This window comes from Martes martes, assembly GCF_963455335.1.
Source record: "Martes martes genome assembly, chromosome: 9".
NCBI lineage: Eukaryota > Metazoa > Chordata > Mammalia > Carnivora > Mustelidae > Martes > Martes martes.
The window spans coordinates 26,252,912-26,278,525 of NC_137896.1; the positions used below are offsets into that span (position 1 = coordinate 26,252,912).

At 48.5% G+C, this 25,614-nt stretch overlaps 2 protein-coding genes across 2 annotated transcripts; both read left to right on the top strand.

Moving 5' to 3' along the window:
• ZCCHC3 (zinc finger CCHC-type containing 3) lies at window positions 1–22,755 on the top strand (the record flags this gene model as incomplete). The annotated part of the gene is made up of 2 exons (XM_080813604.1): window positions 1–1,070; window positions 22,572–22,755. 2 exons carry the CDS (start codon window positions 1–3, stop codon window positions 22,753–22,755), a joined length of 1,254 nt encoding a protein of 417 aa, XP_080669730.1.
• A 1,396-nt stretch (window positions 22,756–24,151) lies between these two features.
• SOX12 (SRY-box transcription factor 12) lies at window positions 24,152–25,102 on the top strand (the record flags this gene model as incomplete). The annotated part of the gene is made up of 1 exon (XM_080814375.1): window positions 24,152–25,102. One exon carries the CDS (start codon window positions 24,152–24,154, stop codon window positions 25,100–25,102), a length of 951 nt encoding a protein of 316 aa, XP_080670501.1.
• Between the last annotated feature and the right edge of the window lie 512 nt (window positions 25,103–25,614).

Consider the following 25,614-nt stretch of genomic DNA (forward strand, 5'->3'; position numbering starts at 1 on the left):
ATGGCCACCGGCGGCGGCGCGGAGGAGGAGAGGAAGCGGGGGCGGCCTCAGCTCCTGCCCCCCGCGCGGCCCGCGGCTCGCGGCGAGGAGGCCGAGGGCGGCCGCGAGAAGATGGGCTGGGCCCAGGTGGTAAAGAACCTGGCCGAGAAGAAGGGCGAGTTCCGCGAGTCGCGGCCGCCGCGGCGGGAGGAGGAGGGAGGCAGCGGTGTGGGCGGCGGGCTCGGCGCCCCCGCGGGCCTGGCGGCGCCGGGCCTCGGCGACTTCCCCCCGGCCGGCCGTGGGGATCCGAAGGGTCGGCGGAGAGACCCGGCCGGCGAGGCGGCGGACCCCCGCAAGAAGAAGGGTGCAGCCGAGCCGGGCCGGAGGAAGAAGGCCGAGGCGGCGGCGGCCATGGCGAGCCCGGCTAGGCCTGGCGCGGCCGAGGACGCGGCGGAGCGGCCCGCTCAGGACGAGCAGGCGGTGGCGTCGGGCCCTGCGGCGGGCCCGGGTAAGGGGCGCTTCCTGGTGCGCATCTGTTTCCAGGGAGACGAGGGCGCTTGCCCGACCCGGGACTTCGTTGTGGGCGCGCTCATCCTGCGCTCCATCGGCATGGACCCGAGCGACATCTTCGCGGTCATCCAGATCCCTGGCAGCCGCGAGTTCGACGTGAGCTTCCGCTCGGCGGAGAAGCTGGCCCTGTTCCTACGCGTCTACGAGGAGAAGCGCGAGCAGGAGGACTGCTGGGAGAACTTTGTGGTGCTGGGGCGGAGCAAGTCCAGCTTGAAGACGCTCTTCATCCTCTTCCGGAACGAGACGGTGGACGTGGAAGACATCGTGACCTGGCTCAAGCGCCACTGCGATGTGCTGGCCGTGCCCGTGAAAGTGACCGACAGGTTTGGGATCTGGACCGGGGAGTACAAGTGTGAGATCGAGCTGCGCCAGGGGGAGGGCGGGGTTAGGCACCTGCCGGGGGCCTTCTTCCTGGGGGCCGAGAGGGGCTACAGCTGGTACAAGGGGCAGCCCAAGACGTGCTTTAAATGTGGTTCCCGGACCCACATGAGCGGCAGCTGCACGCAGGACAGGTGCTTCAGGTGTGGGGAGGAGGGACACCTGAGCCCTTACTGTCGGAAGGGCATCGTGTGTAACCTCTGTGGCAAGCGAGGACACGCCTTTGCCCAGTGTCCCAAAGCAGTTCACAATTCCGTGGCAGCTCAGCTAACCGGGGTGGCTGGACACTGAACACCCGCCTGCCTGCCAGGGTGAATACAGAGCCAGCTTACCCCTCTTAAGTGCCAAAACTTTTTTTTAGACCATTTTTTACGTTTTCGAAGGAGATCTTTTTAAACCTACAAGAGACATCTCTCTCTGCCTTCTTAAACCGAGTTTACTCCATTTCAGCCTTTTCTGAATTGGTGACTCTGTCATCAGTAACTACCGAGAACTGTAGTGTGCAGATGTGTCGCCTCTCCCTTTTTAAAATTTTGTTTTCATTTTTGTATGAGTTGTTTTTGTTTTTTTGTGTGTGTGGGTTTTTTGTGTGGGTTTTTTTGTACTTTTTACTCCCCACGCCTTGTCTTTTCCCGGGACTTTCACCCATTGGGCTGCCTTGCTCATCTTTATGCCCCAGCACTAGGTACGGGGCCCACCACGTGGTAGGCACTCCATCAGTGTTTGTTGAATTGAGAACATTGTTGACTGTGGCTTCCGTCAGGGTGTCTACTTTTTGCAGCTCTTCCCCTCCCGGTTTAATTTGCTGCTTCTAATCTATGTGGTCTGAGAATTTGTGAAACCAGTGTTGTTAGAAGTGTATGTAATCTGAGTCAATAAGCTCTGAATGGTGGCCAAGGGCCTCTCTTATGGCATTAAAATGCATGGACTTTGGGACAGCTGTTCAGTGGCTCAGAAGCCATTTTTCACAGAATCATGGAATTTGGAATCTTCTTGTTGGAAAGGACCTAAAAATTGGTTTAGACCAATCCCCTGGATTTCCAACAGATGGAACAGGCCCAGAGAGGTTAAATGACTGGGTCAAAATCACATAGCTGTCTGGTGCCAGAGCTAGCCTAGAGTAGAGTTCCCTGACCCCAAGCCCGGTGCTCATTCCACTACCTCTCACACTTCACAACATTTTCCTCAACACTTGAGGGCCCAGAAAGTCTGATCTCTCCAGAATGATGAGCCCAGAGGAATGCCTAGAAATTGTCTGGGGGAGGAAGCAGAAAGGGATTTAGCAGGGGCTTCTGAATACTTGGGAGATAGGGAAGGGACAAAGGAACATAAGCTAGAGGGTACTCATTGCTCCCTGGGGTATCCTATCTGGATTAAAGTGCCAAGTCCTTTGGGGCCTTACCCTACATCATTCATTGCCACCACTTAGAAATGGGGGTGTTCCTGAATAAGGAAACCTACTGGAGGTTTACATTTGTTCCTTAGCCTCAATAGCTAGAAACCCCAGAGAAGTCTCAAACTGGAGCTCATCCACAATTTCCTGACTCACAGGAGAAAGGTGATTTTAACCTGGAATCATAAGCTGTTAACTCTAAAATGTGCTTGCAAAACAGGTCAAGCAAGAGGGCATTGGGTCAACTAAGTGTTATCAAGTTAAAGTAGAAAAGACAGTACACTGCTTTTGTTTTAGTTTTTGTTTTCCCTTTGCTTTATGTTTTGCTATTTCCTTGTGGCTTAGAATGTAAAATCGATTGTTAAGTTTTGTTCTGAATAAATATTTATCTTTTGTATTGCTAACACCGTTGCCCTCTCTCCTTTCAAAGTGTAAGATGCTCCAGTACACAGAGTCTCCTTCAATCAATCCATATTTCTACACATCATTTGTTTACCCTGCAAATACATTTCTAACCCCTGCAGGCAACGCTTAGCACCTACTATGTTGTGCCAAGCCCTTTGGAGTTGTTACCTAAACCCTATGTATGCATCACACTCACTTAGCACATTGTAAAAACTCAGGTTTTAAGCCCTAACTTTGCTCCAAGGAATCAAAATCACTGGTGTGAGTGAAAATATTTTTAGTGAGCATCCTCAAACAATTCTGATGGGCAGCCAGGTTTGAGACCATAGTTCTGACCTGTACTAAAATGAGAGAGATGGATTCTGGCCTCAGGAGATTACAATGGGGAAGGCAGAAGGCTTCATCATCTTAGAGTTCCTGTAAATGCCCACGAACTGGATGCAAAGTATTGATGGACTTTTAAAAATGCCATCTCTTCCGGTACTAGAGGAGGAAGAAAGAGTCCAGGAAACTTCCCACAGAGCTGACACTCCTCCAAGCCACCCATGGAGACCCCAGACAACTGACTGAAGGATTTTCAGCTCTGAGACTAAAATGATCCAGTCCTAAGAACTAGAGTTCTCAGTGTTGATTCTCTAACTCAGTGATTTGAGGATATTTCCAGAGCTGATAAGGTGTAGTTGAGGCCTGGTTGGCTTTTAGGAGCCCAGGCCAGCTCAGCCCCTCCTTGTCTCCCAAAGCTAACAGACCCTTCCCTCCTTGATCCCTCCCCCTCATCTACCCCCTTCCCTGCCTTGGGTTTCCCTCCCTCACAGGCAGAAGGCGGGGAGAAAGCCTGCATTCACCGTGCATTCATCATACCCGCCCTCCCTCCAAGCAGGCACTGTGCCAAGGAGCCTCCTTGGAAGGAATCTTCCCTCTCTCTGCACTCCCCCTCTCCCTCCTCCCATCTCTTCTGAAGGGAGCAGAGGAAGAAACTATTTCCCTGCCCATCCCCCCACAGGATCTGCTCCAGGGCCTCCTGCCTGGCGGTCTGGGGACAGAGCCATGGGCTGGAATGGAACAAACCTCCCCCAGCTTCCTCTCCTGATCTGGCAACCCCCAAATTACAATCCCTCACTGTTCAAGGGCTCCTAAGGAGTGTGCAGAGATCCCCAGAATGAGGCTGGCTGACTAGCTGGCATTCCTTCATTGGGCTTTCAACAAATACTGAGAGCCATTAGAGCCAAGCCCCCAGGCCCTATAGCTCAGGGGTTAGAACACTGGTCTTGTAGAGCCAAGCCCTCCCACAAGGCACTTTGCGTGTACCCTGAATGAGACAGTTACTTGCAGAGGGAGATGCAGACAAGTAATGAGCAGTTTTTAAGATAATATTAAATATTTTTTAATATTCTGAAAAATATATACAAAGATAGAATTGAAGTACAGGTCTCCTTGAAGAGATGATGATGTCATGACGGAAATCTGCAAGATGAAGAAGCCAGGTGAAGAGTGCAGAGCCATCCATACATTACAAACAGCCTGTGCAAAGACCCAGAGGCCGAAGCATAAAGGGTATTCAGGCTGATTGTAGAGTCCCAAAGATGTGCTTGGGAAAAGGCCAAAAGGAGGCGACCCAGGGCCTGTTGGTGTGACTTAAGGGGCTTTATTTTGTCCTGACCCCCACCAGTCTGGCCACCTCCATTCCATCCACTTAGCATGTATACTAAGTGCCAACTCTTTCTGGCAATGAAATACAGCAACATAGTCAACTTCCCTGGGACTCAAATTCTAGAGGCACACAAAGACATAATTACAAACTATGATCAAGCCCTGAAAGAAACATACAGAGACTGATCTGGTCTTGGAGGTTGGGGATAACTTGCCAGAGAAAACCTTTGAACTGAGATAAAAAATACACATAAGCAGTTAATTGAGAGATGGGGTAGGGGGTGAAGAGGTGGCAAGGGTATACTAGCCTTGGCAAAAGGGACAACAAGCATAACAACCCTGTGGTGAGAGGAGGCATGGCCGGTTCTAGAAACCAAATGAAGCCCAGTGTTATCAGTCCAGATTTAGAAACAGAAACCACTCTAGGTACTGAAGAAAGTGATGGGGCCTAGGTTGGGTCTTAGGAATGAATCCTAGAACCCTACTGAACTGACCTACTAAAGGAGCTACTACCTCTCATAGAAATGAGCCAGGAAGCCATCACTGGAAAGGCTGAGTTTGAGGACACACTACTGAAGCTACCATCCAAGGACAGGCTGCCGGGATCAGGAGGCCACTGCCATTTCTACTGCCAGGACAATGAAATAAGTTTTTGAAGCCAGAGACAGGACACCAACCAGTGTCTCCACAACCTTACTTAGGAGCAGAAACAGCCAAAACTATTTGACTTCTGCCTGACTTCCACCTTCAAACCTCATGCAAATCTATTTACTTGCTGGAGCTCGAGCTGCAGGGGAATCAGGAAGTGTTTTAGCTTTCCAGCATGTGTAGCACAGGAAGGCACATGAACAGTGGGAATCAGGGCACTTGGCTGGCTCAGTTGGTAGAGTCTGCGACTTTTTCTTTCTTTCTTTCTTTCTTCCTTTTTTTTTTTTTTTTAAGTTTTATTTATTTAAGTAATCTCTATACCTCACATGGGCCTCAAACTCATGACCCGGAGACCAAGCGTTGTATGCTTCTCCGACTAAGCCAGCCAAGAACCCCATGAGCCTGTGACTTTCTTTTTTTTTTTTTTTTTTCTGTCAGAGAAACAGAGCACACGCACAAGCAGGGTGGTTGGCAGGCAGAGAGAGAAGCAGGCTTCTCTGACTGAGCAAGGTGCCCCCCACTCCCAAAGACCTTGGGATCATGACCTGAGCTGAAGGCAGGTGCTCAACTCACTTACCCACGCAGGCATCCCAAGCCTGTGACTCTTGATCTCCCGGTAGTGAATTCAAGCCCCACGTTGGGGGTAGAATTAAAAAAACAAACAAAAAACAGTGGGAATGGAGGCCATCTGCCAACTACCCCTATCCAGAACAGCTAGTGTGGCCACCGCAGAGAGGCACAATGTATACAAAATACAATGTATACATTGTATTTTGTACAATGGTACAAAATAAGGCTGAAGATCCTCGGGATTTGGTCAGCCATGTTTAGAATTTGAATCTAAGAATGATGATGAGGAGACACTAAAAGATTTTTAAGCAAGGAAGAGACATGATTGGCGTTGAATTTTTAAAATTTTTAAAAGATAATTCAGAGGGCCCATGGGTGGCTCAGCCAGTTAGGGATCTAACTCTTGATCTCAGCTCAGGTCTTGACCTCAAGGTCGTGAGTTCATCCCCCATGTTGGGCTCCATGCTGGTGTGGAGCCTGCTCGATAAAAAATAAAAATTAAAATATCATTCAGGATGATATTTCAGCAGGACCCCAAGTATAAAGAATGGCAGGGGTCCCACGGGTGCCAATCAGTTAAGCAGCTGACTTCAGCTCAGGTCATGATCTCGGGGTCCTGGGATTGAGCCCCACATTGGAATCTGTGCTCAGCAAGGAGTCTGCTTCTCCTTCTTCTTCTGTCTCTCCCCCTACTCATGCTTTCTCTCTTGCTCTCTCAAATAAATAAATAAAATCTTTTTTTTTTTTTAGATTTTATTTATTTATTTGGCAGAGAGAGAGAGAGAGAGAGCAACCAGGGAGAGCAACTGAGCAAGGAGCTGAGCCAGGAGCCTGACATGGGACTTGATTCCAGGACCCTGGGATCATGACCTGAGCTGAAGACAGGCACTTAACCCACTGAGCCACCCAGGCATCCCTAAATGAATAAAACCTTTAAAAAAAAAAAAAAGTATAAAGTTTGAGAAGAAGGTCTTGAGGCCGATTTGGGACACACAGAATGTCTGAAGAAAGGTATGGAATAGGTGGTTTAACACAGGTCTTAAATTCTAAGGAGAGTTCTGGGCCAGAGAAAGAAACAGAAGTTCTATAGGAATGAACTTCAAACTTTTTAACTACATCCTACAGTAAGAGAGACATTTTATACTATGGCCATCAGACATATGCATATATGTACTTATATATAAAGAAACCAGTGTATATGTATATAAAGAAATAACATTAACCCTTTGGGTGATGTGCCCTACATTTTCCATTCTATTGCTTCATTCTTTTACAAATCCTTACACAACCCATTAAATTGATTTTACAGCCTCCTAATGGGTCATGAGAAAAAGCTTGGGGGAGAAAGAGTATAGCAACTTGGATCACACCGTAAGCGGCTCTGACACGTGAGTCTTCCCCGATGGAAAAGGATATTGTGACACACTAATAAAGGACAGCCAGAAGGGAGAAGGGAAACAAGAGTGGAGAGACATACAAACCAAGGAAAGAAAGTTGCCATCAGAGGGATTAACAACTGGATCGAGTCCTGCAAGAGATCGAGTAAAATTGGCTTTGAGAAATATCAAGCAAAGTCAGGCTTGAAGAGCATCCCTGGACTGAGTAATGGGGAGGTCACTGATGAAAGCCTTTTAGAGGCAGAATGATGGCAGCAGGAGACCAACCAAGGAACAATCTTCCTAAAATTCCAATCCAGTGCTCCCTATAGCTCTAGGGAGTCAACCTAACATCCCACTCCTTTCGCAAGAAGCTCCTGAACTCCTTTGGGACCTCATTCTCAGCCAGAATGCCCATCACATCTGCTCTTGTCACCTCCAGGTAGGAGTTCAGGATGATGGAGGGTGGAGTGGTACAAGAGGAAGCTGTGGGTGAACAGAGCTCAGATTATACCAAATTTAAGGCGGGGTCTCATGAGAGCGTACCAGACATGTCCAAAGCCGATGAGTCCATACAGTGCCACTTACTGGATCGTCAGCCTGAGACTATTTGGGGGAGGTCATGTTTCATGAAAATAAACACAGATATAATACAGAGGAGAATGCAAACTTTACAGAGCTTTAAAGTAAAACATGGGAGGAGCCTGGGTGCCTCAGTCTATTGAGCGTCTGACTCCTAATTTCAGCTGGGGTCATGATCTCAGGGTTGTGGGATCCACCCTGAGTCAGGCTCTGAGCTGGGGGTGGAGGCTCCTCAGGATTCTCCCTCTCCTTCTGTGCACCCGAGCTAAATAAATAAATAAATAAATAAATAAATAAATAAAAACACGGACTAATATTTTTGGAAAAGTGTGGCATGATCTATCAAAATTTAAAATTCACATAATTGGAGTACCTGGGTAGCTCAGAGGGTTAAGGCTCTGCCTTCGGCTCAGGTCATGATCTCAGGGTCCTAGGATCGAGCCCTGCATCAGGCTCTCTGCTCAGAGGGCTTTCCCCTCTCTCTCTGCCTGCCTCTCTGCCTGCTTGTGATCTCTCTGTCAAATAAATAAATAAAATCTTTTAAAAAGTAAATAAATTTTTAAAAATCCACATAGTCATTAACACAACATTCACTTATAGGAAATGAATTTATAGCTAGATCGTTCTCTCTCTCAAATAAATAAATAAATAAATAAACCTTTAAAAGAAAATAAAGTCAACAAAGTAAGATATGGTATGTTACTGTTTAAAATTTCTAACTAACTTTTTCATTTTTTCAGTGAGTTATAATTGACAAATTGTAAAATATTTAAAGTGTGCAATGTAATGATTTGACATACATATTGTGTTTGAAGATTATGGAATTAATATGTACACATGCTTGTTTATATATAGAATAATTCTGGAAGGCTATTAATGAAATTGGTAACTGCTGTAGTTTCTTTTTTTTCTAAGATTTATTTATTTAAGGGTGCTTGGGTGGCTCAGTTAGTTAAGCCGCTGCCTTTGGCTCAGGTCATGATCCCAGGGTCCTGGGATCGAGCTCCACATTGGGCTTCCTGCTTAGAGAGGAGCCCACTTCTCCCTCTCCCTCTGCAACCCCCCCATGCCTTGTTCTCTTGCTCTCTTTCAAATAAATAAATAAAATCTAAAAAAAAAAAAGCTTCCTTGATTTATTTGAGAGAGAGAGAATGCCTGTGGGGGGTGGAGGACAGAGGGAGAGAGAATCCCCAAGCAGATTCCCCACTGAGCGTGGAGCCTGACTGGGGGTTTGATCCCAGGACCCAGAGATCATGACCTGAGCCAAAATCAACAGTCAGCAGCTTAACCGACTGAGCCACCCAGGTGCCCCAACTATTGTAGCTTCTTAGAAGAACTGGATATTTGGCGTATGGAATGAAAGGAAAATTTATTTTCTACAGTATGTCCCTAGAGGTTTCGTTTTGTTTTGTTTAAATTATTTCATGTGTTGGGGTGCCTGGGTGGCTCAGTTGGTTAAGCGTCTGCCTCCTGCTCAGCTCATGATTCCAGGGTCCTGGGATGGAGTCCCGCATGGGGCTCTCTGCTCATCGGGGAGCCTGCTTCTCCCTCTCCCACTCCCCCTGCCTGTGCTCTCGCTCTCTCTCTCTCTGTGTCAAATAAATAAATAAAATTTAAAAGAAAATTATTTCATGTGTTATCTCTGGCAGAAAAAAAAAAAAACTAACAACAAAAATAAGTGCAAAATACAACACAAGACTTCAAAGAAATTCCTGTAGACTCTGCAGAGACTGGAGTCCATTTCCTCTGTCTTTAAAAATAAAAAAAAATTTGATGGGAAAGTTTAAGACCCTAGAACAGCACACTTACTGCTCTCCCTGCTTCCTAGCTTGGTCTCCTTCAATCCACGACAACAGTCCCCAGAATGAAATTTGATCACATAACTCCCCCGTTTAAAGACCTTCAAAGACTTTGTGTCCTCCCTGGGGCCCACCAGGCCCTGCTGGAGCCCTGCCTCTTCTGGGCCTCACCCCCTCACCCTGGCTGGGCTCCTGCTAGTCATTCCAGGAATTCACCCATGGTTAACTCTTACCTTTCCTGGTGCTCAGCTCTAATGCCACTTCCTGCCTGCAGCCTCCCCTAATCTTCTAGAGGAGACCCTCTCACACTCTGCCGTGTCATTTCAGCAGCTCCTTGCAAGTACAATGGTATATTTATTTATGCCATGGCTTTATTAATATCTGTCTCTGTCTCTCAATTTTGAGCTCCCCGAGGAGAGGGACCAGGGCTTTTTTGCTCTTGGTTATAGCCTAGCATTTAGCACTGTGCGTGGTACATCGTAGAAGCCCAATAAGTGTTCATTTGCATGAATGATCTAGAAATTACTTGGCTAAGGCTACAGATGAAGACATTTTGTCTATTTGTCCTTTTTTTTTTTTAAGATTTATTTATTGGGGTGCCTGGGTGGGTCAGTCAGTGGAATGTCTGGCTCTTGGTTTCCTTGGTTTCCTCATGATCTCAGGGTCCTGGGATAGAGCCCCATGTCAGGCTCAACGCTCAGGGTAGGGTAGGCTTGTCCCTCTCTCTCTGCTCCTCCCCCCCATGCTCTCCCTCTCTATCTCTCAAAAAAAAAGATTTATTTATTTACTTATTTATTTGAGAGAGAGAGAGAGAGAGAGCATGTATGTGGGAGGGAAGGAGCAGAAGGAGAGGGAGAGAAGGAGAATCTCAAGCCAACTCCCAGCTGAGTGCAGAGCTGGCCTCGGGGTCTGGAGGTGGGGCTCAATCTTGCCACCCTGAGTTCACTAACAGAACAGGCACCTAACCAACTGAGCCACCCGGGCACCCCTCTACTTGTCCTTCTTTAATGATACTCAAAATATCTCTTACCACACCTGCACTGATTCTATACTGAAAATGGCTTCTTCTTTCATCTTTAAAAAGTAAGCTCACTCCTTTTGTGTTCTCACTTTTGATTAAGGGTTTCCTTCAGCCTGAGTGGTCAGCCCCATCCTCCCCTAGTTCTCTGAAGGCATATCCCTGAGACAGCCCTTGTGTCCCCTGGCACAGGGAGGCACAGGAGAGAGCACCTGGTTCCTGGAGTCCAAATGCCCGACCTTAATACTCTCTCATCACAGCAAGAGTAGCTGTTGGCCTGAGACCTGATTTCTCCTCCTCAGGAGGTGGAGTGAAGATTCTCTAGGTACAAGAGGAACTGCCCCCAACACCGAGTTTGTGTCCTCCCTTTCTAGAACATTTCCTGAGACCCCAGAATTCCCTTCCAAAATATTCCTAAGCTCATTTGCAGAGCCTTCATGGGTCTCATCCCTGGGTCCCTCTCAGCTGAGGGCAAAGTACACTGCCTAATGCACACCTTATAGACCAGAGGCTTAGTTTTCAAAGTAGCAGTTTCCAAGAGACAGCTTGGATGTGGCGGCTGGGCTGTCCACTCACACAAGCTGGGTCCCTCACTGATGGGATGGGAGGTAGCTGGACAAGGGCAGGACGCAGAATCCAGTTGCTCTCCTTGGACCAACACATTCTGGCACAGAACTCCAAGGGTCCTGGAATTCTAATTTGAACCTGCCTTCCAGGTTTTTTTGAGGGTATATTGGTCAAGAAGGAGAAGAAAACATATTGCATTCGGCACATTAGGTTGATGTATAACTTCTAACTCTTTAGAGATATGCGGACCTCCAACTGTACCCTCGTCCCAGGCCCCACAAATGCCTCTGTTTGATTGTCACTTCTTAGCTTAGACAAACCACATAACCTCTCTGGGCCTGTTTTCTTACCAGAAAAAAAATGAGTTTAATGGTAACTGCCTCATCAGGGATGGTGAGAAAATGAAATGAAACAATTCATGCAAAGGGCTTGGCAGAGTGCCAGGCCCTCAGTGAACAGTAGCTACCCCTCCTTATTTTTCTCCTGTTTGCCCTCCGGCTATCATCTGCCATGATTTTCCCTATGACATCTAAACTGGTCTCTTTTGTAGGATTTCCACACAGCTCCTCCCTACTCCCTCCTTACCCAGTAACCATATAAGCGCCCCATTCTCTCTGCCTAGGCAGATCCCACCCCTCTTCAATTATGAAAACAGCTACTGGTGATTGCACGCTTAGGATGTCTCAAGGCATTGTATTAAGAACTTGACATGCATTATCTCGACTCAGTTCTGACGCCAACTCAATGAAGTATTATTATTCCCCAAACACAAAGACACTGGGATCTGGAGAGTTGGAGCCCTGGCAGCTGGCGAGTGGCAAAGCCAGCGGGAATGTGAACCCAGGGAGTCTTACTGCACAGTCAGGTCTTCCAAATACCCAGTCACGATCCTGCGTGCCTCCCCCTCCCTCGTGCCAGCGCACCAGGCGACCCCTCTCTCCTTCTGAGGCCGTCATACTCCATCAGTTCTCGGGGTCTGTCTGTGGAACTTCAGCCCAATAGGGCGGGCACTTTGTCTCACGCCACGTTGCCCACATCAAGGATCCTCCCCCCACCCCCACCCCCATCTCTCCTTTCTCTTCCTTCCTCCCTTCCTCCCTTCCATTGAATATTGAGTTCCTACTCTGTGCCAGGCTTTGTGCTCGTTCACATGCAAAACATTACCAATGAAAAAGTCAGGGGCGGGTAGAATTTTATGTCATTTTTCTCTTTCTTCTTAATGGCTTTCTGTTTGGCTGATTGTTCCCCCCGGTGAGCACGCACCCAAGTTCCTCGAACTCAGTTCCACTGTTGCTTTGCTAGGTAGCTTTGGTCAGAGGAAGGCCCTGTCCCCTTAACTCCCAGCCCCCACGTCTCCTTCTCCGGCCCTCAAATCCAGGCCGCCCTGCCCCCTCCGGAAGGGGGAGTTGGGGGCGAACGCCGAAATCTGAGTGGCTCTTTCAAGCCTCCGTTGCCGTAGAAACCGGCTGCACAAGCCTTGGCGGTCCATTACACCATCCTCCAGCGACGCAGCCAATGGGCTTCGAGCTCCATCCCAGGCGCCCCCGCCCCTCAGCGGCCCGGCAGCCCACCAATGGGCAGGTCCCTTGGCTTAGAGCCCTGCCCTCGGCCCAGGCACACCACCAATGAGCTTCGACCCCGCTCTCCCTCTAGCTTCACCGTAGGAACAAGACTCGATTTAAAAAAAAAAAAAAAAAAAGGAATTCTCTAAATTAGAAGGAACTAGTAGTAACGCCTCTGTCAGTTGCAGCCTGAATGATCTTTGACTGGTATTTTATTTAAGGAGAACGAAATTGTTCCAATTACACAACAATATATGTCATTCTGTACTAAACAATTTGAGGCAGTGAAAATGCAGGCAATGGGGATGATATCTGCTCTATGTGGATTTCTTTCATTATAGGTATTCTCATTTAATTTAAAATGATCAAGGAACCAGTCATCTTCCCTTGTTTGTATTTCAAATACATACAAAGTAAAGATGCTGTGCTTTTGATGCTGAGTTCATGAGACATTGACCCAAGTAACTGGAAGCCGACTTTTAATCAGTTTAAACTCCTGCCTGAATTCGAAACGTAGTGAAACTGTAGGATAAATGAATATTTATTTTAATCCACTGAAGAAATCCCATTTTCAAGGTAGGTTGTGTAATGGCTTTGACACTCTAAAGTCTAAATAAACTAAATGTGTATTTAAAACCTTACGTCAGGGGCGCCTGCGTGGCTCAACCGTTAAATGTCTGCTCAGCTCATGACCCCAGTGTCCTGGGAACCAGCCCCACCTCTGGCTCTCTGCACCTTGAGAAGCCCACTTCTCCCTCTCCCACTCAACCTGTTTGTGTTCCCTCTCTCGCCGTGTCTCTGTCAAATAAGTAAATAAAATTTTTTAAAAAAAATTTTAATGTTATTTTAAAAAATAACCTTATTTTGTTTTTGCAAAGTTTTATTTTCTTTTTTTTTTTAAGTAGGCTCCATGCCTAGCGTGGAGTCCAACACAGGGCTTGAACTCAGGACCCTGAGATCAAGAGTGTGAAGTTTAACCAACAGAGTCACATAGGTGCCCCAAAAATGAACTTTATTTTTAAGAACAGTTTTACATTTATAGAAAAATTGTGAAGATAATACAAAGTTCTTTATCCCCCACCCACCCTGTTTCCTCTATTAACATTTTATATTCACATGATACATTTGTTACAATTAATAAATTGATACTGATACATTATTAGTAGCTAAAGTTCATAGTTTATCCATATTTCCTTAGTTTTTACCTGATGTCTTTTTCTATGCCAGGATCCCATCCAGGATGGGATCTCATTTATCCCATAATGCCTTGGTTCCTCTGGGCTCTGGCAGTTTCTCAGACATGACTTACCACTATTGGTGTTAACCTTGATTAGCTGGCTGAAAAGGAGTTTGTCAGGTTTCTCCACTGAAAAGTTACTTTTCTTTTATCCTTTTTCACACTGTCCTCTTTGGAAGGAAGTGACTATGCTCAGCCCAACCTAAGGATGGAGAGTTATGTTCCACCCCTCCTTGAGAGGAGAGTATCTACGTAAGTTATTTGGAATTTTTCTGCAGTGAAGATTTGTCTTTTCTACTTACTTATTCAGTTATTTATTTATATCAGTATGGACTCACAGGTATTTATTTCATACTTTATGTTATAATCCAATTTTATTGCTCAAAGTGTTCCAGCTTTGGCCTTTAGGAGCTCAGGTAACTCCTGTGTCCCTTATACATGCCCCCATCTTTGTGTGTCCTTTCTTCTTACTGTTGTTGTTCTTGGGCATTTCCTTCTTTCTGGCACTATATGACACCGCAGGCTTTTCTTGCATATTTCCTGCCCTGGTCTAGAACTAGCTGTTTCTCAAAAGCCCTGATTCCTCCCATTGGAGAATGGTATTAGAAATCAAGATCTGGATGCTAAGTGTGCTCATTGCTATTAAGGTGTCCTTTCTTTTAAGCCTTCTCAACTAACAGAACAAAGAAATAGGGGTGCCTGAGTGGCTCAGTGGGTTGGGCCTCTGCCTTCGACTCGGGTCGTGGTCTCAGGGTCCAGGGATTGAGCCCCGCATTGGGCTCTCTGCTTGGCAGGGAGCCTGCTTCCCCCTCTCTTTCTGCCTACTTGTGATCTCTGTCTGTCAAATAAATAAATAAAATCTTAAAAAAAAGAACAAAGAAATATATGTGTATATATTAACCTGTGTGTAAACACTATCTATAAACATTTCTGTATGTAACTGTCTGTATCTATATTAAACCAAACATGAGTTCATATTTATATTTCCAACTCTAATCCATTACCACATGAATCATTATAGCCTTCTCTCCTCCCTTATCTGTAAATTCCCACTCCAACAGTGAGAAACCTGGCTCCCACGATCCACCATCTATTTACCTAATTGTTCAAGTCCCGTGTACATGTACAGCAGCATCAGCATTGCTGACCCATACCCTTGTGGAAAACTTTATCAACTAGAGTGCAGTACTTTTGTACACTTTCTTTTGCTTTTAGTTTTACAGGATCCACTCATTTCTGAAGTTACTTAAGTCAGCGCCCTTTTCCCACCCTCTTTGGTGGGATTGTCTTAGACATTTGTAATATAATTTGAATGTTTCATTACATTCTGCATTCCATCTTGAGATTCTCCAGATGCTTTAAGTGTTGTTGTTGTTTTTAAACTCTCGTGCATTAGCATTTACCCTTTGTGTTGTACACTTCTATGGGTTTTGACAAATGCGTAATGGATTCAACATTATAGTATCATACAGAAGAGTTCCATCACCCCAAAAAGTCTTCTGTGCTTCACCTCTTCAACCTTCTCTCCCTCAAACCCTGACAACCACAGGTCTTTTTACTATCTCCATAGTTTTGCTTTTGGTGCCTTCTTTAAAAAAATTTTTAAAAAAAGATTGATTTGGGGTGCCTGGAGGGCTCAGTTGTTTAAGGAGCTGCTTTCAGCTCAGGTCATGATCCAGGGTCCTGGGATCCAGCCCCACATCAGGCTCCCTCCTCAATGGCAATTCTGCTTCTCCTTCTCCCTCTGTGATCTCTCTCATCCTCACTCTCTCTCAACAAATAAATAAATTAAAAAAAATTTAGAATGAAAAAAATTCATTCTAGAGAGAGAAGGAGTATGGTGGTGGGCAGAGGGAAAGAAAAACTTAAGCAGACTCCATGCTGAGTGCAAAACCCAACTGGGGCTGATCTTACTGCCCTAAATCATAAGCTGAGCCAAAACCAAGGGTTGGCCGCCTAGCCAACTGTGTCACCCAGGCGCCCCTGTGCCTTTTTTTTTTTTTAAGAGAAGACACACAAGAGTATATTTGTTGTTGCTTTTGTTATAGCTACCACTCACTGAACCATTACCATGTCCCATGTCCTGAACTATTATACTCTCCCATTTTGCAGATAAGAAAATGGAAACTAATGAGTTGAAACAACTCCCTAAAGACTAATTATATTGAATACATTTTTACTTCAAATCCTGGACACATTGATTGTTTAAAACCCCAGTATCTGGAATGCTTGACAGAATTCTGAGTCATCAAAGGGCGTCCCCTACATTTAGCCAATAAGATGAGGATGACCTACTTCCTGATTTACCCTGGTCGTCTCAGTTTATTTCTGTTCTTCCAGCATAATTATTAATAGTATCCCTTTCATCATAAACAATATGGTCACTGCCAAAGGAAAAAGTCTAATGAATTTTAGAGTCAGGTTGTAGGGGTAAAGATTAGACTCCAGGAGATGACAAGATGTACCAGTGCTGTGTGATTTCAGAGTCACCAGGCAGCACCTGCTCCCAGATCAAATCCCCTCCCCCATCCAGTCATTTTCCCCTTCTTTCTCCCAATGTGATTAATCCCCATTCCATCAGTTGTGCTGGTGCTGTTAAAATGACTCTGCCATTGTCCTCTTCTCCCCATAAATATGTCCCTAGTTCTGGTCTCTCCTTCCTGTCTTGTGCTTCTCTGAGTTTCAAACTACATCTCATGGATTGGCCATCCAGTGTTCAGGCAGGATTTTTAAGACTTTGACATTTCACAAAGAAGTGGAAACAAACAAACAAACAAAACCCCGTCTCATTCAAAAATAAAACAAAACAAAACAAAAAAACACATTTTAAAAATTTGGGGATAGGCAAAAGTTTGCTCACTTTTTATTTTGCTAAAATGAGAAAAACTTCCGTCTTCTATATATTAGCCTTGTCTATTAGAAATATAATAAGCCACCCACTTGGGTGGCTCAGTGGGTTAAAGCCTCTGCCTTCGGCTCAGGTCATGATCCCAGGGTCCTGGGATCTGGGCCTTCATCGGGCTCTCTGCTCAGTGGGAAGCCTGCTTCATTCTCTCTCTCTGCCTGCCTCTCTGCTTACTTGTGATCTCTCTCTCTCTCTCTCTGTCAAATAAATAAATAAAATCTTTTAAAAAAAACAACAAAAGAACCAAAAACAAAATAAGCAATGATAGCACGGTGATTATGAAGCTGAAGATCCAGAACTTGAGTTTTCTGTCATTCAATAGGACAACTGAAACTTTCGGTGAAACAAACTTTATAGTGAAACAAAGAGTGAACCATAGTGTGGCAACTGCAAATTTTATTATTTAGTAAAATTGTATTGTTACACTATATTATACCACATTACATTACAATTTCATTTGATAAAATTATTGGTTGTTTTGTTTTGTTTTGTTTTGTTTTGTTTTAAGTAGGCTCCATGCCCACCATGGGACTTGAATTCACAATCCTAAGATCGAGTTTCATGCTCTACTGACTGAGCCAGCCAGGCACCCCTGATAAAATTACATTTTACCGAATTTGAATAATATATTTAATCTTAAAATTGATTTTTATTTTCAAAGTGTTTTCTTGTGTTTAAACCGTAATGTGACATAATTATCATTGCAAAAGATCACTATGTAGGTATTTTTTTCTTTTTTTTAAAGATTTTTATTTATTTATTTGTCAGAGAGAGAGAGAGAGAGAAAGCGCACAAGTAGGGGGAGTGGCAGGCAGAGTGAGAAGCAGGCTCCCCGCCGAGCAAGGAGCCCCATGCAGGACTCAATCCCAGGACCCTGGGATCATGACCCAAGCCGAAGGCAGCTGCCCAACCAACCGAGCCACCCAGGCTTCCCTCTTTTTTTTTTTTTTTTCCAAAGAAATATATCAGCGTAATTGAAAACTATTGATTCAGTACTCTTTTCCTTTTTTTGTACTGTAATGTTTGTTTTTGCTGACATGATTACACATAAAAAGTTCAAAGAAAGAATATTTTCACCATCTACATTTCTTTTCCAGCCATTATCATTAGTGTTATTGAATTTTATAACTATTTTTATAGTTATAAAATATATATATATATTATTATATATATATATTGAATTTTATAACTATTGTTGAAAATATTATCATTTAGGGATGCCTGGGTGGCTCAGTTGGTTAAGTGGCTGCCTTCAGCTGAGGTCATGATCCCAGGGTCCTGGGATCTAGTCTTATATCAGGGTCCTTACTCAGTGGGGAGCCTGCTTTTCCCTCTGCCTGCCGCTCCCCTGCTTGTGTTCTCTCTGACAAATAAATAAAATCTTTAGAAAGGGGTTGGGGGATGTCTCAGGCCTGCCTTCTCAGGTCTGCCTTCAGCCCAGGTCATGATCCCAGGGTCCTGGGATTGAGGCCTGCATAGGGCTCCTGGCTCAGCGGGAAGCCTGCTTCTCTCTCTCCCACTCCCCCTGCTTGTGTTCCCTCTCACTGTGTCTCTCTGTCAAAGAAATAAATAAAATCTTTTCACAAAATAAAAATAAAAAGAAAAGAAAAAAGTAAATAATGTAATTTAGAAGATATAGGTGTTAAAAAGATGGGGCACCTGGCTGGCTAAGTGGGTTAAAGCCTCTGCGTTTGGCTCAGGTTATGATCCCAGGGTCCTGGGATCCAGCCCCACATCGGGCTCTCTGCTAGGCAGGGAGCCTGCTTCCCTCCCTCTCTCTCTGCCTGCTTGTGATCTCTGCCTGTCAAATAAATAAATAAAATCTTAAAAAAAAAAAAAAAAGGATTCTCTCTGTTCCTCTTCCTTTGCCGCTCCATTCCCACCCACCCCCCCAAAAAAAGAAAAAAGAAAAAAAAGTTCTCTGTCTTGAGTGTCATATGACCCAGGTAGACCACTGAAGAGATACACTGAAGAGAAGGGAAGGGACATAAGGCTAGGAGAGCCATAAGGTGGGAGACAGAGGTGGGAGTGCTAGAAGGGGTGAGGGAATGGACTTCACAATACCCCGTGTGGGGAGGAACTTCAAGTTTGTGAGCTTGTCCCACAAACTGAAGACGCTAATGTGGTTGGAAACTGGTTCAAGACAAAGAAAGCAGGAAAGGAGATCAGATCGTGAGTGGGGGCAAATCAAGCTTGGCCTGGTGGGTCCCATGAAAACCTAGTGTTCATCTTGAGAGTAATGGGGGAACCAGTGAAGGGCTTTAAGGGCTTTTACACACAATCAGATTCGTGACTAGAAAATACCATCACTCTGGCTTCAGGCAAAAGAATGAAATGGAAGGAGACCTGGTGGGTGCAGGGACCACAAAGAAGGCTGGCAGGTGCCCAGAAGAGAGGTGATGGTGGCCTGGCCCATTGGGTAGCGGTGGTCATCATCTCTTCAAGAACCTTACTGTCTTCCTATTGCAATCTACACTGAAGGGCTCAGTGGTAAGCCCAGCTTTAAAAACCTCTGGCCTACAAAATTCAGACTCTGGGGCACCCATCTGAAAGGACTCAAGGTAACCTGTGTGCATGGATAACCTCCACATCTCAGTGGCAGACTGGAGTTTTAGGTTTTACTTTCCAAAATTTTACCAACTTCTCAGGGCTCCCATAGGAATTTGAGTGTATACTCCCGATAGAACACTGCCTTTGATTCACTCAATAAATATTTAATGAGCCTCTATTATGTGCCTGGCACTCTCCTAGGGATAGAGCCCTAAAACAAAACAGACAAAAATCTCTGCCCTCTTGGGTCTTACGTTCCAGTGGAGAGAAGATGGGCCAAAACCAAGTGAACAAATAAAATAATTCCAGAATGTGAAAAGTGCCATGAAGCAAACAAAAAGATGGGCAAAAATGAAGACATCTGACAACATCGAACTTCGGACAAGATGTGGCTGAAAAGGATCTCTTCTGGGGCGCCTAGGCGGCTCAGTTGATTAAGCAACCAACTCTTGATTTCCACCCAGGTCATGATCTCAGGGTCCTGGGATTGAGTCCCTCCATGGGCTGAGCATGGAGCCTGCCTGGGATTCTCTCTCTCCCTCTTCATCCCCTCTCAATCTCCCCACGTACATAAGCATGTGCATATGCTCCCTCTCGCTCTCTCTTTAAAAAAAAAAAAAAAAAAAGAGATTAAAAAAAAGAAAAGGATCTCTTCTGTGCTGCTGGTGAAAAAGTTAATTGGTGCAACTGGGAAGTTTGACATTACCTTGTAAAAGTTAGCATTCACATGTCCTCAGATGTGGCCATCACAGTTTCCATGATTGATTTCCAAGCACACATTTAGGATTGGTAACAGTAACACTCTTCATAAGAGCAAAACCTGGCAATAATCCAATTGTCCATGAATGGGACAACAGATAGGAAAACTGTAGCATATCCCCACAGTGGAAAATGAATCAACCCCACATGCGTGCAATACTTTAGGTGAATCTTAGCACTGTAATACTGAGTGAGAAAGTAAGTACCAGAATATTACATGCAGCATGATACCTTTTTGACAAAGCTAAAGGCAAGACAATATATTTTTAAGAAACTGTATTTTCAAAAGTAAGAGAAAGGAGAAATCACAACCCTCACACACAACCCTCACACACTACGATGGTGCAGCAAGTCCACTGAGACAGAAAGTAGACTAATGTGGGGCACCTGGGTGTCTCAGTGGGTTAAGCCTCTGCCTTCAGCTCAGGTCAGGATCTCAGGGTCCTAGGATAGGGCAACTCGTAGAGCTCTCTGCTCAGCCTGCTTCCTCCTCTCTCTGCCTGCCTCTCTGCCTACTTGTGATCTCTGTCTGTCAAATAAATAAATAAAATATTAAAAAAAAAAAGAAAGTAGACTAATGTTTGCTTAGAGCTGGGGGTTAGAGTACAGGTAGAGGAGATGGAGGAGAGATGGATAACAAGCACAGAGTTTCTTTGGGGGCTGATGAAAATAGTCTAAAATTGATGGTTGCGCAACTCTGTGTATATACCATTGCATCACATACTTTAAATGCCTGAATAGTATGGTCTGTGAATTATATCTCCATAAATCTGCTAAGTGTTTTTTTTTTTTAATTTTAAAGACTTTATGCATACATTTGAGAGACAGACAGAGACAGCACAAGTGGGGCAGGGGCAGAGGGAGAGGGAGAAGCAGACTCCCCACTGAGCTGGGAGCCCACTCTGGGGCATGACGAGGCGCCGCATCCCAGAACCTGGAGATCATGACCTGAGCCTAAAGCAGAAATTTAACCATCTGAGCCACCCAGGCGCCCCATGCCCCCCCCCCCACTTTTTTTAATGTAAAGGAAGTTTCTGGATAGACATTACCTCAAGCAAGGGAAGGGAGGAGAAGGGTTGGGAAAGGAGTTCATAGAAGGTTGGTTACTGTCAATGTCCCAGTTCTTGTGTTGGTTGCTGATTTAACTGTTTTCTTTTTTATTTTTTAAAGTTTTTTTTTAAGATTTTATTTATTTATTTGACAGACAGAGATCACAAGTAGGCAGAGAGAGAGAGGAGGAAGCAGGCTCCCCACTGAGCAGAGAGCCTAATGTAGGGCTCCATCTCAGGACCCTGGGATCATGACCTGAGCCAAAGGTAGAGGCTTTAACCCACTGAGCCACCCAGGTGCCCCTGTTTTCTTTTTTGAAGACTTTATTTATGTATTTGAGAGAGAGGGAACACAAGTGGGCGAGGGGCAGAGGGAGATGGAGAGGGACAAGCAGACCCCCCATCTAGCAAGTAGCGGAATGAGAGGCAACTCGGTCCCAGGACCCTGAGATCATGACCTGAGCTGAAGACAGATGCTTAGCTCACTGAGCCACCCAGGGACCCCTTAGTTTTTATTATATTATGTATAAATGAATACAAACATAAGGTGAGTTAAATATGGACAATGATGAAAATGTGCCACAGACAAGCGATTCTGTGCACCTGAACTGCAGGAGAATGGGGGGGCTACAACAGAGAGTGGTCAGGGCAGACCTCTCCGGAGAATCCACCTAAGCTGAGGCTAGAACGAGATGCGTGAGCCATGAGGGGATGGGGTGAAAATTTTTCCAGGCAAAAGAGATAGCATGTACGAAGGCCCTAAGGTGGGCTCAAGCCTTCCGTATCTGAGGAACATCCAGGAGGCCAGTCCCCTGAAACCCTTAGAATAATAGCAGCCACCGAAAGGCCAGAATAGACCTTTGAGAGTTCTTAAGCACTGAAAAGATGGCCATGCCTTCGTGTCATTTAGAATAAAACGCCATCTTACATGGAGAAAGTGTAAAAGTGTTAGAAAATTCAAAAAAACCTTTAATTTTCCCATGACTACTTTGGATATCTTTCTTGAAATAAATACATCCACACCCCGCCATTTTTACTATGTTAGTGTCTCTACGTTGTTAGTGCCCAGAGTCCCAGATAACTAATATTTATTGAACATTTACTAGGTATCAGGGACTTGTTCGCAGCCATTATCCCGTTTAACTTGTACAACAACCATATGAGGGAGAAACCGCTTTTTCCCACTTCAAGAAGGAAAGGGAGGCACTTGGATGCGAATACAGTAATTCTGACTCTGGAGGATTGAACGGGCCAAGTTCCCATTCTGAAGGTTCAAACCCGGGGGATCTCCAAATCTCAGGGTCCAGCACATCTGCGGAAGAACCATTTGGTCGGGAGCAGGGCCTTCGCCCTCCGAGCGCCCTGTGCCTTTAAGAGTCGCCCCCTCCCTCCCGCCACGCTCCAATTTCCCTCCCGGGCACCCAAGAGCATCACCCCGCCCCCCGCGTCTGCAGAGCCGCACCTCAGCCCGTGCTCCCCGCCCCACACCCTCCTGCTGGGCTCTGTCCCCACCCGCCCGGTGGTGGGTGAGGTCTGCCTCCAGGCTTTCACCCTCCACCCTCCGCCCCGCACAGTGCCCACTACACCCCAACGGAATTCCACTTTAGAGACCCTGATCCCGACCCCGCCCAGCTCCTGATTTCCAGGGGCGAGACCTCAGCGCCCCCTCCCATCGCCCAGGCCGATGGCGCCGTGAAGGTGACCTCCCCCGGGGGCAGCACAAGGCCCGCGGTGCCCGAGCGGGCTCACACGTGGTGAGCGGGGAGCGCGCAGCCCCTCCCCGCCACGCGCCTTGAGCAAGCGTCGCGGACACGCCCCTTGGCCTGGCTCCGCCCCCGTGCCCGCGCACGCTTCTCCAGACTCCGGAGGGACGTCGCGCCCTAGTCCCGCAACCAGCTGGTCGCGGTGTGGGGTGGGACTTGGAATGGGACACTCCCGCATCCTCGAACCTCTCCTGAGGACTGTGAAAAGCAGAAAGTCAGCCCTCCTCGGGACCCTTGGCTGGTAGGCGAGATGCCCCAGCGAGATGCTCTGAGCTGGGAAGAGAGAGCTGGGACCACGAGCCTGGGATTCGAGCCCTATTCGGCTGCCTTCCTTGTTCCGAATCCGGAAAGTGGGCGTCGTATTCCCTTCTTTCTCAGGACTCTTGTGGCGCCTCAAACGAGACTTAAAAAAATATTCACTGGATTTGTGACAAAAATCACTTGTCGAGCCCCTGTGTGGCTGGACCGTGTGTGTACTAGGCAGGGTCTACATTTATGAAAAGAGGAGTCTGTCCCCTTGAAGAGCTTTCCCGATCCTGAGTCCCCTACATTCTGTTCTGGGATGGTCCAGAAAGACGCCTCCAAAAGAGGAGGGCGCGGAGGTCCCACCTGGCAGCAGGTGTCACTGAATAAGCTAAAAATTTCAAAGGCAACGTGGGGCGGGACAAGCTTTCGGAGGCAGATGGGAAGGGCGCTCCGCGTTCCCCCACCCTCCTTCCAGTCCCCAGCCTAAGAAAAGAAACCGACCTCATCCAACACCCTCCAACCCAGCCGCGAGACCGCCCCGCCCCGCCGCCCGAGCCCCGCCCCACCCCGGCAGCCAGCGATTGGGAGATGCAAATACCAGCTTCTCTGCCCAGCAACGGGTGACGCGCCGCCCGAGCGCGAGGCGTGGCCCGGCCGCAGCCCAAGCGGGCACCTCGGTGTTTACACGGGGCGGCCCCGCGCGCGCCGCAGCGGCCCGCAGACGGCGAGGGGGAGGGGTGGCGCGCGCGCCGGCGGGGCCGCGCGGGGAGAAAGACACTGGAAGGCGGCGGGGCGGGGAGCGGCGCGCGCGGGCCGCGGCGGAGCAGGAGGCTGCGAGGAGAGCCCGCGGGGGCCGGAGGGTGCGATTCCTCCGCCCCCGCAAAACAATGTGCAGCGTGCGGCAGGGCGCAACTTGCCGGAGGCGGCGGGGGCGCGCCGAGCCCGCCTGAGACCGCGCCGCTGACCTTCTCCCCCCGCCGTCCGTTGGGCCCGAGCGCCCAGCTCCTCGCTCCCCAGCTCGCGGGGGCCGGGCCGAGCTGCGGGGCGGGGCCGCCCCTCCGTCGCTGCTGCCTCCTCCCCCACCCCCAGCCGCGGAGGATGCGGACGGCCCCCGGCGGCGTCTAGCGGCCCCGGGCCCAGGCGCGATGGTGCAGCAACGGGGCGCGAGGGCCAAGCGGGACGGCGGGCCGCCGCCCCCGGGGCCCGGGCCGGCCGAGGAGGGGGCGCGCGAGCCTGGCTGGTGCAAGACGCCGAGCGGCCACATTAAGAGACCGATGAACGCGTTCATGGTGTGGTCGCAGCACGAGCGGCGGAAGATCATGGACCAGTGGCCCGACATGCACAACGCCGAGATCTCCAAGCGCCTGGGCCGCCGCTGGCAGCTGCTGCAGGACTCGGAGAAGATCCCGTTTGTGCGGGAGGCGGAGCGGCTGCGCCTCAAGCACATGGCGGATTACCCGGACTACAAGTACCGGCCGCGCAAAAAGAGCAAGGGGGCGCCCGCCAAGGCGCGGCCCCGCCCCCCCGGCGGTGGTGGTGGCGGTGGCGGCAGCCGGCTCAAGCCCGGGCCGCAGCTGCCTGGCCGCGGGGGCCGCCGAGCAGCGGGCGGGCCTTTGGGGGGTAGCGCGGCGGCGCCCGAGGACGACGACGAGGACGACGACGAGGAGCTGCTGGAAGTGCGCCTGGTCGAGACCCCCGGGAGGGAGCTGTGGAGGATGGTCCCGGCGGGGCGGGCTGCCCGGGGACCAGCGGAGCGCGCCCAGGGGCCGTCGGGCGAGGGGGCGGCTGTCACCACCGCCTCCCCCACTCCGTCGGAGGACGAGGAGCCGGAGGAAGAGGAGGAGGAGGCGGCGGCGGCGGAGGAAGGCGAAGAGGAGACGGTGGCGTCGGGGGAGGAGCCGCTGGGCTTTCTGTCCAGACTGCCCCCCGGCCCCGCCGGCCTGGACTGCAGCGCCCTGGACCGCGACCCGGACCTGCCGCCCCCCTCGGGCACGTCGCATTTCGAGTTCCCGGACTACTGCACCCCCGAGGTTACCGAGATGATCGCGGGGGATTGGCGCCCGTCTAGCATCGCCGACCTGGTTTTCACCTACTGAGCCCACCGTCAGCGGGGCGCGCACGCCCCCAAACCAGCTGTTTACATACAGGAATCAGGTATTGGGGCCCCTCGGAGGCCGAGGCTGGCACCCCATCTCCCGCGCAGCCTCCCCCCTCCTAGTCGTGCCCATCCCCCTCAAGTCCAGACATGCCCCTCCCCCGCAGACACACCCCAAGGCAGCCCAACCCCCACTCTTTCCCTGACATCCAAGCCCCGCCCCACCTTGCCCCCTCCCGCACAGCCACCAGCAGCCAGCCCCCCTCCCCTACACCTCCCGTCCACTCCTACAGACCTGCACCCCTCCCCCACCTCGCACACGCCCCTCCTCGTGGCCGGAGGACACGCCCCTGCCCTTGCTCCTGAATCCCTCCGCCTTTGCCTAGCCCGCCTCCACTCTTGTTTAGGGGGGCGCTGCGGCTGGGCGGCTCCGCACGCTCCTCCCATGCCCCCCTCCTCTCCCTAGCCGAGCGCCGGGGCCCGCCCCCTTCTCGCGCATGCTTAATGCTTCTT